At 43.6% G+C, this 16,707-nt stretch overlaps 1 protein-coding gene across 1 annotated transcript in view; it reads left to right on the forward strand.

Moving 5' to 3' along the window:
- LOC142783752 (testis-specific zinc finger protein topi-like) overlaps positions 1–15,607 on the forward strand; it is a 138,769-nt gene extending 123,162 nt beyond the window's left edge. The window contains exon 3 of the mRNA XM_075882327.1: positions 15,235–15,607. Within this exon, the coding sequence (XP_075738442.1) occupies positions 15,235–15,553 (319 nt within the window). The 3' untranslated portion in view covers positions 15,554–15,607. The remainder of the gene's footprint in view (positions 1–15,234) is intronic.
- Positions 15,608–16,707: the final 1,100 nt, after the last annotated feature.

Here is a 16,707-nt window from a genome sequence, read left to right on the forward strand (position 1 = left end):
TCGTCCGGACACCTCGGCTATACACGCACGCTGCAACAAATTCAACGCTCCTACTACTGGCCACGTCTCACAAAGACTATGAAGCACTACGTTCGCACATGTTGCGACTGTTAGCGACGTAATATTCCACCTTTACGACCAGCGGGACTTCTGCAACCAATAGGCCCACCAAAGGCGCCCTTTCATCAGATTGGCACGGACTTGCTGGCGTCATTCCTCACGTCTTCATCTGGAAAACGCTGGATTGTGGTCGCTACCGACTACTTAACACGCTACTGTGAAACCAAGGCGCTTCCAAAAGCAACTGCAGCAGATGTCGCCCAATTTTTTGTGAACAGCATCGTCTTACGTCAAGGTGCTCCAGCTGTCGTCATAACTGATCGTGGGACACCTTTCACCACAGAGATGCTGCAGGAAGTCTTGCGATTAAGTGGCACAGAACATCGTAAAACAATGCCTTACCACCCGCAAGCAAACGGGCTGACTGAACGACTCAATAAGACAATTGCAGACATGCTGTCAATGTATGTGGACATCAATCACAAGAACTGGGACGCCATGCTTCCCTACGTAACTTTTGCGTATAAAACTGTTGTTCAAGAAAGTACCGGTTTCACACCTTTTCGCTTAGTCCAGGGTCGCAAGGTCACAATGATGCTCGACGCCATGCTCCTGCCAGACTACCTAGGAATATACCACACCGATGCCGCCAAATTCGCGCAGTGTGCAGAAGAGGCTCGTCAAATTGCTCGTCACCGTATTCAACATCACCAAACTGCAGACGCGCACCGCTACAATCTTCATCACCGTGAAGTTATTTTCAAGCCCGGTGATGAAGTCTGGGTGTGGCCCCCTATCCGACAACGTGGCTGTTCAGAAAAGCTTCTTCGCCGCTACTTCGGCCCTTACAAGGTCGTGCGACGTCTCAGCGACGTCACATACGAGGTTCTCCCAGCAGGCACTTCGAGACGTTCCCGTTTCACCCCGCGAACTGAAGTCGTTCACGTTTCATGGATCAAAGCATACTTTTCGCGCCGTGAATTGCCAGTGAGTGACTGACTTTTTTCGTCTCTCCCTTACATTCTTTCCTATTTTTCTTATTTCTCATTTAACTCTTGGCTCCACAACCAACTATGTTATTCCGCCTTACGCCATTCATTTTGCTTGCATGGTAATTCTCATCTCATTTTCTTTTTTTTTTGCCTTCATGTACAGCATCGAGACGATGCTTCTTGGGAGAGGGGGTAATGCCACCATTGATGAACGAGCCGCTGTGGCTCATACTCGTTTTAGACTACGAAGAGGAAGAGAACATTTTCATTGCTCGGGTTCAGAAACGTAGACGGAGTCCGCGCGCGTTGGTGTCGTTCGAGCGCTCGTGCGTGCATTATAGTGATTAACCGAGTATTTAGTCACGGGTTGCATTATAATTCTCGTGGTAAATGGCCGCTGATAGCATGCCCCTGATTGCCATCAGAGGATGGGCTTGGTTGTCTCAATATGCCAGGCATGTTTTCTCAAAGCAAGCTTTGAAGAGATTTATTGAAAAGAAATGATTTCATACATGCTAGCCAGTGCCTACTGCAGGCCCGTAACTCTCTAAAATCTGCATAAACTATCACATTTTTAAATAAATTGAAATGAACTAAGATGATTGAATTATGGATGTGTAATTACTGTGCAATATTCCTGTGCTGAATTGTCGCAATTCCTTGAACTGCTAGAGGCGTGATTAGAGTCATTGATTCTTTATTTTTTTTCGCAGATCTCTTCGCTGGTGCAATGCCCAAGATCCTTTGTTCTCATGTAAAAGAGAAAGCAGACATGTCTTCACTGTTTTTACATGAAAAGGTAAGTTTCTTGCATGTTTCGATTTGTTCTACTTGTTCTGAACCTTGTACATTAAAAATGGTTTTTCACACTGCCTCAATACCTTATAGACAATTGGATTCTTAGGTGAGCTCAGACTTTCTTTAGTGCAAGTTTTAGGCTGTTGTTTTACACTTCACCAGAACTTGGGAATTCGCTGTAGGAAATATCTTATCTGTATCATAAGAAACTATTGGAATGTATGAGTTGTATGCTTTGAGTGCAGTGTATTGTCAATTGCACGCCATTTGAAAGAATACTCACTACACATTCTTCATATATGCTGCTGCCAGAACAGCATGAACATCATTTCATGAGAATTCATATTTGCTCTTATCACAGGACGAGATGGTGCCGCTGACGCCCTGCGTAGTCTACTGCAGCCCCAGCCTAGAGCAAGCCCAGTTCTTGAACCTCCACGCGTATGACGTAAAAATTTTCCGCGTCAGTAATGTGGAAGAAGGAGTGACAGTCCTGATGAGTTAATTTTTTATTTTGTACATTGTCGCAGCCGCACGGCCTTTAACATAAACCGTGTTAGAGTGGCCTTTTTTCGGCGTGAGTTTCCAGTTTATCAACGGAGTTCAGGAAGTACGACGCTGGAAATTTCAGTGTCGCAGTGCCTGAACAAGTTTGTCTGGCTTGGTCATGGTAGATCAATAAATACTGTTATTTGTGTAAGCTGTTTTGCTGACTTCTAGCTGAGCTATTTCATGCCAAACGTCCCTGCCATTTTGGTGATCATCTGAAATGTATTTGAGAAAAAAAAATGTGCTGACTTACTGCGTTGAAAACAGTAAACTGCTAGGATACTTCAGCGAGAAAAAAGTTTCGTTCATGTAGCTGCCTTTTGAACTTCCTAGCATAATGCTGTTTGGGTGTTGTTTGTGGAAAATTTCATTTTAAAAGTACGCCTCCTTTTTTCTATACCAAATTTGGTTTACATAATAAATAAATGTGCTTGTGTAAGGTATACGAAGCTCAATATTATTAGTGCAACCTTTTGCCAAATTCACTTCCAAGACTCAAGCCAAAATGTGTTCCGTTTGCATTTTTCACTGCGATATTGCACTTTGTATGAATATTTGACCAGTGAATACTTACTCCACAGAAGATATATTTTGAGGAAAAAAATATTTGTAGACCTCTCAAGCTGCTCAAGCATACGTTAAAATATCACGATTTTTTAGAAAAATGGGATTTTTGTCCTTACTGAGATGAAATTTGCACCTTGTAATGGTTCAATTGAAAGTCATCTATATACCTAAATTGAAAGCAATTAAAGTTCCTATTAAAAAATATTACCACAAGAAGTACAGAAAAGAGTGCTGTCTGTCAACTTAACTGCATTGAAGGTGCTACGACCGCTTTTATACCGAGCACAAGAACAGGGCTCATGTTCAACGACACATGTGTGACCATGAAATAATAATCTTAACTGAGAAAAGAATACTCTCCTAGGAAAGATAAGCGAAGGTTTACTGGCGCATTAATCCTTGGCCTTCCGGAATAAAAAAATTCTAAAAACAATATATAATTTTTTGTTTTTGCTTTTTTCCAAATACCGTGTTTCATGAACCATAAGACTGCAGTTACATTCTTTACAGCGTACGACCACGAGACTACCATAGTCATTTTAAACATTTAAAGATTGCTGTCTTGCTCGACGATTGAAGCAGTGCCCAGTTGGTCGTTTTTCTTTACTATTCCACAAGTTAACAGTGTATCATACACGACATTAGATTGACATTCAGTAAACCGATTCTCGTGACGAATGGTGCATGATTGACTATTCCTGTTGCAGCAAGCGCAGACAGTTTTCAAAGCTTGCAAGGGACGGAAAACTGCAAGTTAATATTATATCTGAGGGCTCTTTTTTTAAATGCTGAGACAACTTATTTACTTACGGTCTAACATGCAAAGGTCTTTGGTCATTTTTTTTTCTTCAGGTCCTGTTTACCTTAACTTTACTTTTAGCCGGAAGGTTTCGCAAATGGGTGTGATGATGCTTTTGGAGTATTGGCAGTTGCTATCAGCCCAGGAGGGCTAAGAATGTCATGGCTTTATTTAGTGGGCATTCAAAATTAGTAAAAAGAGGAATTGCCACCAAGTATGTTCAGGCCACCATTCAGAAGTCTTTTTAGACCAAGGGTAAGGTCTGCCTTAAAAACCAGATTAAAAGACTAAAAGATGGTGCATATCCCAACAGCACCATCACACCCATTTGCGAAACCCTCCTGCAGAAAGTAAAGTTAAGGAAGACAGGAGCCAAATAAAAACATAATGAACAAAAACCTTTGCATCTTATACAGCATAAAGTGTCTCATAACTTAAAAAAATAGCGAGCAGATAAGATATAATTTTTTTTCCCACCTTTTGCAAGCTTTCAAAAAAGTGTACTAAAGAGCAGCAGGAATAGTCAATCATGCACCATTCGTCACGAGAATAGGTTAACTTAATGCCAATCTATAGCTTTTAGAAGCAATTTTATCAGGAAGGCCAAGGATCAGTGCATGAAGACACCTTCAATAATTGTTTCTGAGACAGAGTATTCTTTTCTCAGTTAAGAATAGTTTGTCGTGGTCACGCATGTGTCCTCGCGCATGAGAACTGTTCTTGTGTTCGGTATAAAAGCGGTCGTAGCACCTTCAATAAATTCATTTGATCGTCGGCGCTCTTTCCTGTCCTTCTGTATCTCCCTGAATTTGTCGCACTGTTGTTAAAAGGCAACCATAATGAACCAACTAGCCGAAAACAAGCTCTTGTTACCTAACATGTAGACTGAGTTTGGTATGGAGAGAAGGAGTGGCTTTTAAAACAAAGTTCATTTATAGCATGTTCGTTTATAACTTATTCATTTTCTCATCATTTCATCGGTTTCAATGTAGTCGCTAAAGTTATATGTGCAAACATTTGTATATGTTTGCATGTACATCATTTCTCGTAACGGATTCCCATACATTCACGAATACAAAGCTGAAACCACTGTGATTGTATACATTTGAAATATTATCGGTATATATTTTTGTGTATATCACTCCTTAGGAACAATTGTGTACGTGAAGGCGTATTATGTGAATTCACGGCGATTGTATACATTTGTATGAATTATAAGTAAATATTTGCTTTCATTTCATTTTCAGTACCCCGCGAGGGCATCTGCGTAAGTAGACGTTTGGTGCATAGCGACACTATGGACTCGAGCCAACGGGGGAGTTTCGGCTCCCGCCCACGCCTAGCCGTGCGTGGCTTTGCCGTTTCTGGGGCGAAGATGATCCTGGGGTCTGAGTCCACGCCGGATTATTGGACGTTTAAGCCCCCCCCCCCCCGCCGGCAGAGACAACACACCCATTTGACACCAGCTTCACGTAGATGGCACCCCTCGGCTGACCCACTCAGGGGAAATCGGCAGTCGCCTTTTGCTGTCTCTCTCTTCTTACATCTTCGTCTTTTCTCCGCTTTGAATCTGTCTTGTCTTCTCTTTCTATTTACTTCATTGTTTCCTGGCGGCTAGGGTGAACCATGTGTGGCTATCCTACCTTGGGTAAGCCATATTTGGTTATAGCAATGACGCAATGCTGACATAGGGTAGACTTGTTCACATAATCTGCCGCGTCCCCTTGTTGGGCTCTGTGGTGGGTGGTGGGCGCCGCTGCCGAAGAAGCCATTATTTCATGTGACCTCAGAACCACCCAGTAAACGATCGTACCCTGAAAAGGGTACGCACCGATGAATCACCTTTGTGTTTCCCTGAAAACATTGAAACTCTCTCAAGATACCATTTTCTTCACTGCGAAGAAATATCAACTAAAGCCAGAGCAAAATCACCTTTTCTCGTGACCAAGTGCTTAAAACACACCATTGAAACCGGCTTTAAGGCCACAAAGATGGCAAGTGGGAACATTCTCCTCGAAATAAAGACAAAGAATAGTACAGAAAACTTTCACACCTCGTAGTGTTTGGAAATATCACTGTATCACTTACTGCCCATCGTACTCTGAACACGGTGAAGGGCGTAGTATACTGCCCATCGTACTCTGAATACGGTGAAGGGCGTAGTATCCGATGAAGACCTTATGACACTAAGCAAAGAAAAACTCGTTATCGGATGGAAGGGCCAAGGCATAATGCATGTGCAGCGCATAAAAATAAGACGCAAAAACACTGAAACTTCAAAAAAGCACCTAATGATTAATTTCAATTCAAGCATCCTACCTCAGACACTCGAAAACGGCTACGTAAAACTTCGTGTGCGTCCGTATGTTCCAAACCTGAGACGTTCTTTTCAATGCCAGCAATTCGGACACGGATCTTAGACCTGCCGAGGTTAGCTTGCTTGTAGTAATTGCGGCCCAACTGGTCATGGTACTGAGGAGTGCGAATATGACGAGGTTCTTTGTGCAAACTGCAAAGGCAGCCATGCCACATACTCCAGAGCGTGCCAAGCCTTGAAAAGAGAAAAAGAAATTATCAACATAAAAGTTAACCAAAATGTAACGTTCCGTGAAGCATGACAGCGAGTCTCACCTTCTTTCGCAACAAGAACTTCCTTCGCTTAAGTGGTGCAATGAGGGGCGGCACCACAATGGCCCTTGGAGGCCACCTAGTCCCCGCCTAGCGTGCCCAGGTTAAAGCCACCTGCCCCTCTGTTGAAAGCAGCCAACGCTGCCCCGCCCACAGCCAACCAATCCATACCGGTGGCTTCTACAAGCCCTGGCAGCAGCCAGAGCAATGAAGAGACTAAGGAGGTCCCAACAACCTCCTGCCCGGTGGGGGCAAAGACTTCGTCAACTGAGAAGAAGTCTAAGTGACACACAGATCGCTCTTAAGAGGGGGTGTCCAGTGCCTCGCAGGAGCCTATGAACACCACTTCTAGCCAAACGGTGCCAGTAGCGCCAAAAGAGCGGTGACCTCTTGTCGGCCGCTCTAAAAAAGACAAAACACCAAATACAGGGCCTCACAAAGACCCTATAAAATAAGTAACTTTTCGCTTTAAGATAACAGTAACACTCATTATGTACACAGAGCACTTCTTTACTCCCAATATGGAGGCACAAATCAAACAACGACACGTCAAAGGACTACTTCGAAACCTCGACGATGTCCAAGAACTTCAACTCAAACATTCACCAAAAGTGCCATGCGTACAGGAAACACACCCAAAATCCAAGCATACAAACTTTTTGCGTCGATATGTTATCTTCCGAAAGGACAGAGATGATGTAGCGTCATCTGGTGGTGTAGCCATTACTGTTAACCGAGGAGTAGCATGTACTCATGTTCCGCTACTAACATCCCTAGAGGCAGTGGCTGTGCGAGCAAATCTACTGAATAAGCTCGTCACCATCCGCCCTCTATACATACCGCCGCAACACCGCCTGAAAAAATAAGAATTCCAGTCTTTAATAGATGAGTTACAAGAACCTTATCTGGTTCTGGGGAACCTGAATGCCCACAGTGGCTTGAGAGGTGGCTGTCAATGTGAGGCTTGAAATCATCTTATCGAACAGTTCCTGTTTTCATCAGGTGCTTGACTGTTGAATAGGAAAGCGCAGCATAATATAACCTTGCCAACATAACTTACTCCTTCATAGACTTCAGAATCGCATCTCCTTTACTTCTACCAATACTCCAATAGGAAATTTAAATATTACCTACGGAAGTGATCATTTTCCTGTCGTTTTGAGTTCACCAACATCATACGAATGTCCTTCACGTGATCCTAAATGGCTAACATACAAAGCGGACTAGGAGCAGTTTTATAACATTACTCATTTAGGTTGTACTGACATAGGTGGGTTGAGCGTAGATGAAGCTGTGCAGTACTTTACAACTTTCCATATTAACGCAGCAGCTAAGTTCATCCCGCAAACTCCTGGACTGCCCGGCAAGCGTCGCGTCCCATGGTAGAATACTGAGTGTCGTAATGCGCATAAGGAGCAGATCAAGGCATAGAGGTTGCTTTGATTTCACCGGCAGCCGAAAATTTCGACAGTTTTAAGAAAATAAAACCTCAAAGCAGCAGAACGCGTCGGCAGGCCGGAAGAGAAAGTTGGCACAAGTTCTTATCAGGGATCAATTCATATACACAATAGGCTAAAGCCTTGCACATGGTTGGTAGGGTAGCAGGAAAACAAGTACATTCACTCCCACTCGTAAACACACAAGGTGACCGCCTGGAAAATCAGGCGAACTTCCTCGGTGCCCAATACAAGCACGTGTTTAGCTCACCACACTATACTGAAGCTTTCCAAAATATAAAGCAAAGATAGAAAAGCAGAAACTAGAACACAAGTGCACAAAATACGAGGCATACAACCAACCTTTCAACCTAGCTGAGCTACAAACATTACGAAACTCATGCAGCAATTCTGCCTCAGGCTACGACCGTATCGTGTATAAAATGTTAAAAAACAACCGGCTGCTCAAAACGCGAAAAACATTACTCTCCCTATACAATGCTATCTGGCTTTCTGGCACAATCTCTACTTTCTGAAAAGAGGCTATAAATATTCGCCTTTTAATAGAGGGCAAGGACCCTTCCTTAGTTTCGAGTTATAGGCCCTATGCACTTACAAGCTGCCTTTGTATACTTTTTGAAAAGATGAGACACTGCCGACTTTTACAATTTCTTGGAACACACAATCTGCTCGATCGATTCCAGTGTGGATTTCGAGAGGATAGAACCACCACCGACCATCTCGTGCATATTGAGGCAAACATCAGAGACGCTTCTGTCACCGAACAATACTTCCTATATGTGTTCCTCGATATCGAGTAGTCTTACAACATAACATGGCGTTTTGACATATTAAGAGACTTGTCTCACCTGGTTGTGTGCGTTAGAATGTTTTCCATAATCAAGAGTTACTTGTCCAATTAGACATTCTGTGTCCCTGTGGGAAATGTTCTCTCCCAAACATTCTTCCAAGTAACGGGAGTACCGCGAGATAGTGTGCTTAGCTGTACACTTTTTATTATCAAAATTATTTCCTTGCACCTGTCCATCCCCCACAATACGTTGTATTGTGCATATGTCGATAACGTCCAGATTGGCTTTAAGTCATGCAACCTAGCAATGTGTGAGTGGCAGGTTCAGCGAGATTTAAAAAAAGGTCTACAAATGAGCAGAGTAAAACGGATTGCAACCAAACCCACAAAAAGCGCATGTGTCTTGCTCTCCCGAAAGATAGGCATGCGCTCATAACCTGACATTCAACTAAACGGTCGAAGTCTGTCTGTCAAAGCCAAGCATAAATTCTTGAGCCTAGTCTTGGACAGCAAGTTGACCTACATACCGGCCTTCAAGTATTTAAAAACAAAATGTGTTAAAGCCTTGAATATCTTAGAAGCGTTGTCACGTTCTACACGGGGTAGTGACAGGCAGTGCCTTATGAATTTGTAAAGAAGCCTCATTCGCACCCGCTTGGACTATGGGGTCGTTGTTTATCAGTCTGCAACTCAAAGTGCTTTGAAGATTATGGACCCGTGGACTGTTTGGGCATTCGCCTTTCTACGGGTGCTTTCCGCACCAGCCCTGTAGAAAGCCTGTTTGTGGAATCGAATGAGTGGTCACTCCACTTACAGAGATGGTACACATCTTCTGTGTACTACCTCAAGATGAACGCTGAAGAAGAACACCCCTCTAATTTCACAATCATAGATCGGTTTTACTCTGCCCTGTTCCACAGCGGTCCTTCATTGAGGCAGCCCTATTCGCTCCGTGTAAGAGGCCTTTCCGAAGAAACAGGTTTGCCTCTTCTCGAAAACAGTTTGATGGCTCCTGCAGCATATCTGCCACCGTAGCAATGGCAGCTTATAGACTGTGATGTCTCTATTGCAGAAGTCACGAAGCGCGCACCACTTGTACACATACATACATACATACTCCCTAGAACTACAACATAATTACCCATGGCCTGAGTTCTTTACCGATGCCTCAAAGCCCAACACTTCTGTGTCATATGCGGCGGTAGGCCGATCCTTTTCTAAGGCAGGCGTTCTTAATTCTGATGCCAGCATTTTCACAGGAGAAGCTTAAACAATACTGGCAGTCTTAAACACATCATATAAAATCACAAAAGACAGTAATATACAAAGATTCCCTAAGTGTGGTTAAAGCACTGAAAACCCCTAAAAACACAAGAACCTCGTGCTGGTGTCACTTTACTCACTTCTGTGCACACTGTACACACCAAAACAGCATGTTGTCTGCTGGGTGCCAGGGCACCGTGAGAAACAAGGGAACGTTTTGGCTGACAAGCTGGCTGCTTCTGCCAACGACACTACGTCCAATGCATCTATACCAATCCCTGCACCCGGCTTCAAACCTTTTCTAAAATGAGAGCTCAGGAAGTATTGGCAGAGCACTTGGGGTAGACACACAGACAATAAACTTCATGCGATTACGCCGCAACTAGGTAATTGGCCGCCACTATCAAACTCACGACACACAGAAGCAACACTAACAAGGCTTAGAACAGTACATAGACACTCAACACATTCATATCTCCTGTCTACCGCCAATCCATCATTGTGTGTGAGATGTGGAGAACCACTTACGGTTCTCCTTATTCTCGTACAGTGCATTGAGCTAGATGCTCTAAGCAAAAAGCGCTTTTTACTGCCCTACCAACAGCAGCTACCACTACACCCTGGGAGACTCATCGGTAGGAATCCGCTTTTTAAACTGCAATCAGTTTTTATGTTTTTAGAAGATGTTCATAGCTTTCACTCCATATATCAAGGTGATCCATAGCATGATCCCTGTACCATGGTCGTGGCTGCGGTGACTGCATTTCCGCCATGGTCCTATTACCAAGACGTTTCGACATCCACTCTCACTGCACGTATTTCACGCCACTAACATGATTTTAATACTTATACCCGCGTTAGCGCAAGGCATTTTAAGGCTCCTATGCAGCCACGCACCATATCATTGTTCACATCTCTAGTCACATAAATGACGCTCTTTGGCCATCAGTTGGCCCTTGCACCAAAAAATACCCCTCATTATCATCATCATTTCCAGTCAACGATTGTGTAGATGAAGGAGTACTAAACTGAAACCACTGTGATTGGAGATGCTTGAACGAATTATAAGTATATATTTGCGTGCATTTATTTCTAGTCTCTGTGTACTCGAAGCAGTACACTAAACTGAAACCACTGTGTTTGTATGTTTCAAAGATTTGTCAATAAAGTGAAACTGAAAAAATATAATAAACATTTGAGGTGTTGCGACTGTGGTAAACGTATATGTGAACATGTTAAACGTCTGGTGACAAAGTTGTGTGGCAGAAAAAGGTGTACAGACATAAGACCAACTACTCGCAGCGTTTTACTCGCCTAATAAATGAATGTAATATGCAAATGCAGCAAGGCTTAGTTTTCTGTAACGCGCATTATGCATATACTGTGAAGTATATATATATTCGACAGAAGTTCATACACGTTTGCACGTGTTTGTATTTTTGCCCACACGCATTGAATGGAGCTTGAGTGGTGGCACACCTTCGCCATTCGGGACCACTGTCTTCAACTACTATGTAATCAGTACATGCTGATGTCAATTAGTGCAGTCTAAAAGAGTACTGGCTCTCCTGCCATGGGCACTCAACACCATTGCGCACCCTTCTCGCACCCTCCTCAGTGGGTGTTGAAAAACATTAGGACGTTGAAGTGCACCCTCAGTTAAGAGTATTTTTGTAACAAGTTACAATTTTTTATACATACACACTATTCTAAGGGTGCATGGGAAAGCACCCTTTTTGAAAGGCACCGAGTTAACATCCTTAGGATGTCGTCCACGGGACAAGCCTATTTACAATCTTTTGGTTGTAAAATTGTTTACTGTGCTATAGCTTATCGGCCGAGTCCGTCATATTCATGCCATCGGTGCTTTTGGGTTTGATATTATCCTATGCCGAGGGGTAAAAATGACTGTACAGTAGACCCTTGCCATCGCTTACCTTGATTGAACCATTGTTTCGGACGTACGCTGTGCGCACAAAGAGCGATGAGCGTCGATGTGACGCGCTTTCAGCCTATGGCGCCGCGCACACGGGCCACCGCCGACAGCTGCCGGGTGCCCTCGTCGGCACTTCACTGACTCATACACACAGGCTTGTCGTTCGGTGCGCGTTCATAAAGTAACACGATGAGGCCCTCTAGTGCACATGCGATTTGGTTTTAGCTATCGGCTGTAGCTCCAGGTATCAGTTTGCAGATGCAAATTAGCACACTCTAAAACGGCCGCTGCACTATAGAATATTTCGCTTGCGCACAAAAATACATCTAATTCAATCAACTACACGCGTACGTATCGACCAATGGAGTCGATATAAAATTTCTGTGCTTGTCAACCAGCAGAAACAGCGAATAACGTTTATTGCACTTGGCAGTAAATCTTCTAATTTGATTTGATATATGGAGTTTAACATCCCAAAACCACCATATGATTATGAGATACGCCGTAGTGGAGGGCTCCGGAAATTTCTACCACCTGGGGTTCTTAAACGTGCGCCCAAATCTGAGCTCATCGGCCTACAACATTTCCCCTTCCATGGCAGTACCTTATCTGCACCAGGTTATTGGTAATTTTTGTATATTTTTCTTCTATGTTGTGAATTCTTATAATCGCATCAGTGGCATGTAATGCGTGGACGCCAGTTGTTCCAATATTAAGAAGACGCAACGTTTAGCTGGAAACCGAAGTCGCGTTTGTGTTCAAACTACGACCCCCGAAGCGGAACGGCGTGTTTTCTTTTAACCAGTTCTTTTTTGCCATGCAGTGCACGTGGCACAACGTGGCGTATACTGATAGAGTACCCACCTCGTCATTTGTAGGCGTGACTTCGAACCCCGTTGTCGAAGTTTTTTTTCAACTTTTCTTCACAATATGTGTTGAGATACCTTACTCACGTAGCACTTTGTTTGAGCGGTAAACTAATTTTTTGCGAAGCTTTAGATGTTGCGGCTGTTTCTGGCTTCGATGGTGTTGGTAGTGGTGCTTTGAGAACTAAACATTCAAGATCACACACACAAGCATTCTTTAGTTTTCACTGCAAGTTTCCCTATTACTTGACGCATTAAACTCGCATCTGGGGCGTCTACGCTCAGAGGCGTATTGCTGCGAGATATTTTTATTGCTTTTCGGCGTTGGTGGTAACATGCAAGCGCTAGGTCAGCAAATACGGAGTGCCAGATCCCATTCACGCCTCATTGGCATGAGAGTTGCACAGATTGGGAACACCACTTGAGTAGCAGAGAGTTCACAGTCGTTTTTTACTCTGTATTCAACGAAAGAGCGTGTTCCACAGCCAACTCTGCCCTACTCCCCCACGAAGTTAAAGAATTCTCGGGAGAGTAACACAGTCTCTCTGCTCTTGCACCACCCCCTCAAATTCTAGGAGTGTACAAATAACAGCAATAACAATGACTTTAGAAGTAACCTTTCAGCGATGGCAGTAAGTGGATATATTTGTATTGAAAAGTTCAAGACCGTAGCGTTTGTTCGCAGTTACACTTGGAAAAATTCTTCTACCACGATGGCTATGCTCCAAAATATCCCACAGCAATATTGATTGTGCTTAGCTTGATTGTGCGTGGTAGTTTTAATTTTTTAAATGTAGGCTCGCTAAAATTTTTGGCACACAACTTCGCCATATAAACAACACCCTAAAATTGAGAATTTAGAAAGTAATTGGAATAAGTTTTTAAATGACCTTTTTTGAATGATATAACTAGCAGCAAAATAGTTCCGCCTTGGCTTAGGAATTTTACAAGTGTCGGACAATTACACTTTTGAACGAAAATTTTTTGTTGCTCAAAAAAACCTTGTTTTTTTATTACGGGCCCAGCGTGCGTAGTGTGCGTTCTTCGACTATCAAGTGTACTGCGAACGCGAACAAGCGAGTGTTAGGAAGCACCACACCTTATTTATTACAAACCTAATATTATATATCGGTGAACGAGATGAAAAGAATACTCTTTTATTTGCCTTTGCAATCATGCAAAATTTCGCATGCATGATTTTTACGGGACAACGGACCTTATTGGGATACATGCAATCGACAACACAAGTCGCAGCCTGAGAGTTACGTCAAAAACTGTGAATGCCTTACTTATAGCAGTGCAGTAACAGAACGCACAAGTTATGGCACCATACGGAGAAGCCCGCTACACGTGAGCAGTTGCCTTCTTCAACCTCGGGCCTACGGGAGAGAACCCCAGGCGGTCAGAATTCCTGAGCGCTCCACTATTACGTTTCTCATATTCATACGGTGGTTTCGGAATGAAACCCCAACAATTATTATGATTATTCAGTGCCATGCACAGGGTTGCGTCCACTCTTTTGGTGTCCCTAAAATAAATGAATGCACTCGATCGGGAGCATATGACAGAGAAAGTAACCAAGTGTTATCTAAATAAACATACAATCTGTGATCGTGCTGCTCGAAGAAACGAAACTGCGAATATTCTGTTGCTCCTGAAACAACAGCGATTTCAGCCGGATGTCCAAAGTAGTGTGATAAAGACTCTCGCAATATGAACGTACCACTGACATACTATTTTGTTCTTGAGCTTTGCCATGATCCCCTTTTTTATCGCGATATTGCAGCGAACGATATTTATTTCAATTTTGCTGTACAGAGACTGTCAGGAGTGCTCAGCGCGAACTGTGCCTTCAGAGTTCCGAGAACCTTCCTTGCTGCAAAAAAATGTTTTGTTCAAAATTCTGCGCAAGGCGCGAAACGCGAGCATATTCTAGAGCTTGCTCGATGACCAGTGGTAAGACTGAAAAATTTGAGGCATGAACTATATAAGCCTGAGCATTCCAGCGCTGTTCGACGCCTGACGCTCCGGTCACCGATACCAGTATATTGCGCGTATTTTTGCTGTTTGAGTTTTCATTTCCTGGCCACAAGTCCGACCAAATAAACAGCTTCATTTCGTACACACCGTCAATGCCTATGTCAGCGTCCCAGGAAGATACTGCATTGAGCAGATAGGCAAGGGTATAGCCCCCACAGAATTGCACTAGTTAGTGCAACAAACAAATAATAAGAAAAAGAAAATTACTGATTGAGGTACACAATGCTTAAAGATGCACATTGTAGGAATATTTTTAAAAATTGGTATGATAAACTGTAACAGGAAAGCTGGAAATGCACATTTTTATAAGTACATTACACAACATTACGTAAAAATTGCAGTGGTGAAATGAGGCTGCATATATAAATTTTTGCGAAAAAAGAAAGGGTTTGTACAAAAATGCAATCACATGAATGATGTTGTGGGATATTCATATGAACACATAATGAAGGTCGTTTAATTAGGGTAAATTTCTGGAATGTTATACAGGAAAGGGCCTGCTTTAAAGGAGGAGGCACATGAAAGTGGTCGGCGGCGGCGGAGAGAAGCCCGCTCGTGTGACTTGTGCGGCCGCCACTTCCCCGATTCCTCGCATCTGTCGCGTCACCGAAGAACGCACACGAGGTACTCCTCCGATGAGTTCGTGTGCCCGGAGTGCTGGCTGAGTTTCAACCGCAAGGACGCTCTCCAGAGGCACGTCATCACCCACACGGGCGAACGGCCGCACGTGTGCCGAGTGTGCGGCTACGCATTCACCCAGAGAAGCAGCGCTACGCGCCACGAGAGGAACATGCACGGCCTGCACTGACGGCTTAATACACACCAGTTATACGGCAAATACAAACAATACATGTGGCTTACTTGGTGGAATAAAATTCCTCAACTATATTGTCGTATTGCTCTTTGTAAACTAATTCATATGCAGCACCTTGAGTCTGCACATTTATTTTGGTGCTGTTTTCCTGTTGTTTTGCGTAATAACTGCTTATTTTGTATGTGCTCACACCTTGTGCTCCGTACATACGGTTTATTTTTAGATGTGAAGCGTCTTAAGGCCGAGGTCAATTCGGTGTGCAGCTTGATTACATATTCACATGGTAACAAAATACTAACTTCAAATTCATTACCAATTCTTGCACGTTTAGTCCACGTGCTGAAAATTCGAAATAGTGTTCGGCCCGCAAACGCTGGTTTCAAGGCGATGGTGTAGCTTACATCGGGTATTTGGATTCGCGTGGAAGCGAAACGCCATTCTAAAAACTTGTAGGGCACCCGGAACGCCCACAACACAAGCTAGCGCTGTTCCAAAGAGTGCTTACCAGCGCAAACTACGGGAAAAGAGGGCAAGAGACGAGACACAGTGCTGAACTGCCACCAATTTATTTCTTGCGAAGGTCTTCACTTCTATACAGTTACCAGTCGCAACAGTCATGCGCGAAAGACAATGATAATACATAAGTACATCACACTGACGAGCAAAGGAACAACTTTTTCTTATCGATGAGTGCGACAGAAGGGGCGCTAACACAAGCATCTTTTAATGAGCAAATCTTTTCTGCCTCTCTAATCTCGCGTGTGGTGCGATCCCTGCATTTTGCAACAGTAGTACATTCTGCAAATACTGGCCGGCAGCCACACGCGCTTCAGTGAACGGACAGCCATCCTTGTTTATAATGATCCACAATGTACATATTGTCGCGACGTCAAGAGAAAGGTCGTACTCGAAGACGCCGAGAAAACAGCAGCGGGTCGGTCTTTTTGTTAACCGCGTGAGAGAGAGTTCCTCATCTTTCTCGTTGTTGCGTTCTGCATAAAAGCGTGCAGATGCGCGTATGCGCTGTCGCCTTCGTCTTTTTCGCGGGACGCACTTGACATTTGCCTCCCTCCAAAAATGGCTTCGTTCCGATGCGCAGCCAAGGCACTCTACCTATAAAAACGCATATATGCACCGGCACGCACAGG

Source organism: Rhipicephalus microplus, unplaced genomic scaffold (assembly GCF_043290135.1).
Source record: "Rhipicephalus microplus isolate Deutch F79 unplaced genomic scaffold, USDA_Rmic scaffold_12, whole genome shotgun sequence".
In the NCBI taxonomy this organism is placed as follows: Eukaryota; Metazoa; Arthropoda; class Arachnida; order Ixodida; family Ixodidae; genus Rhipicephalus; species Rhipicephalus microplus.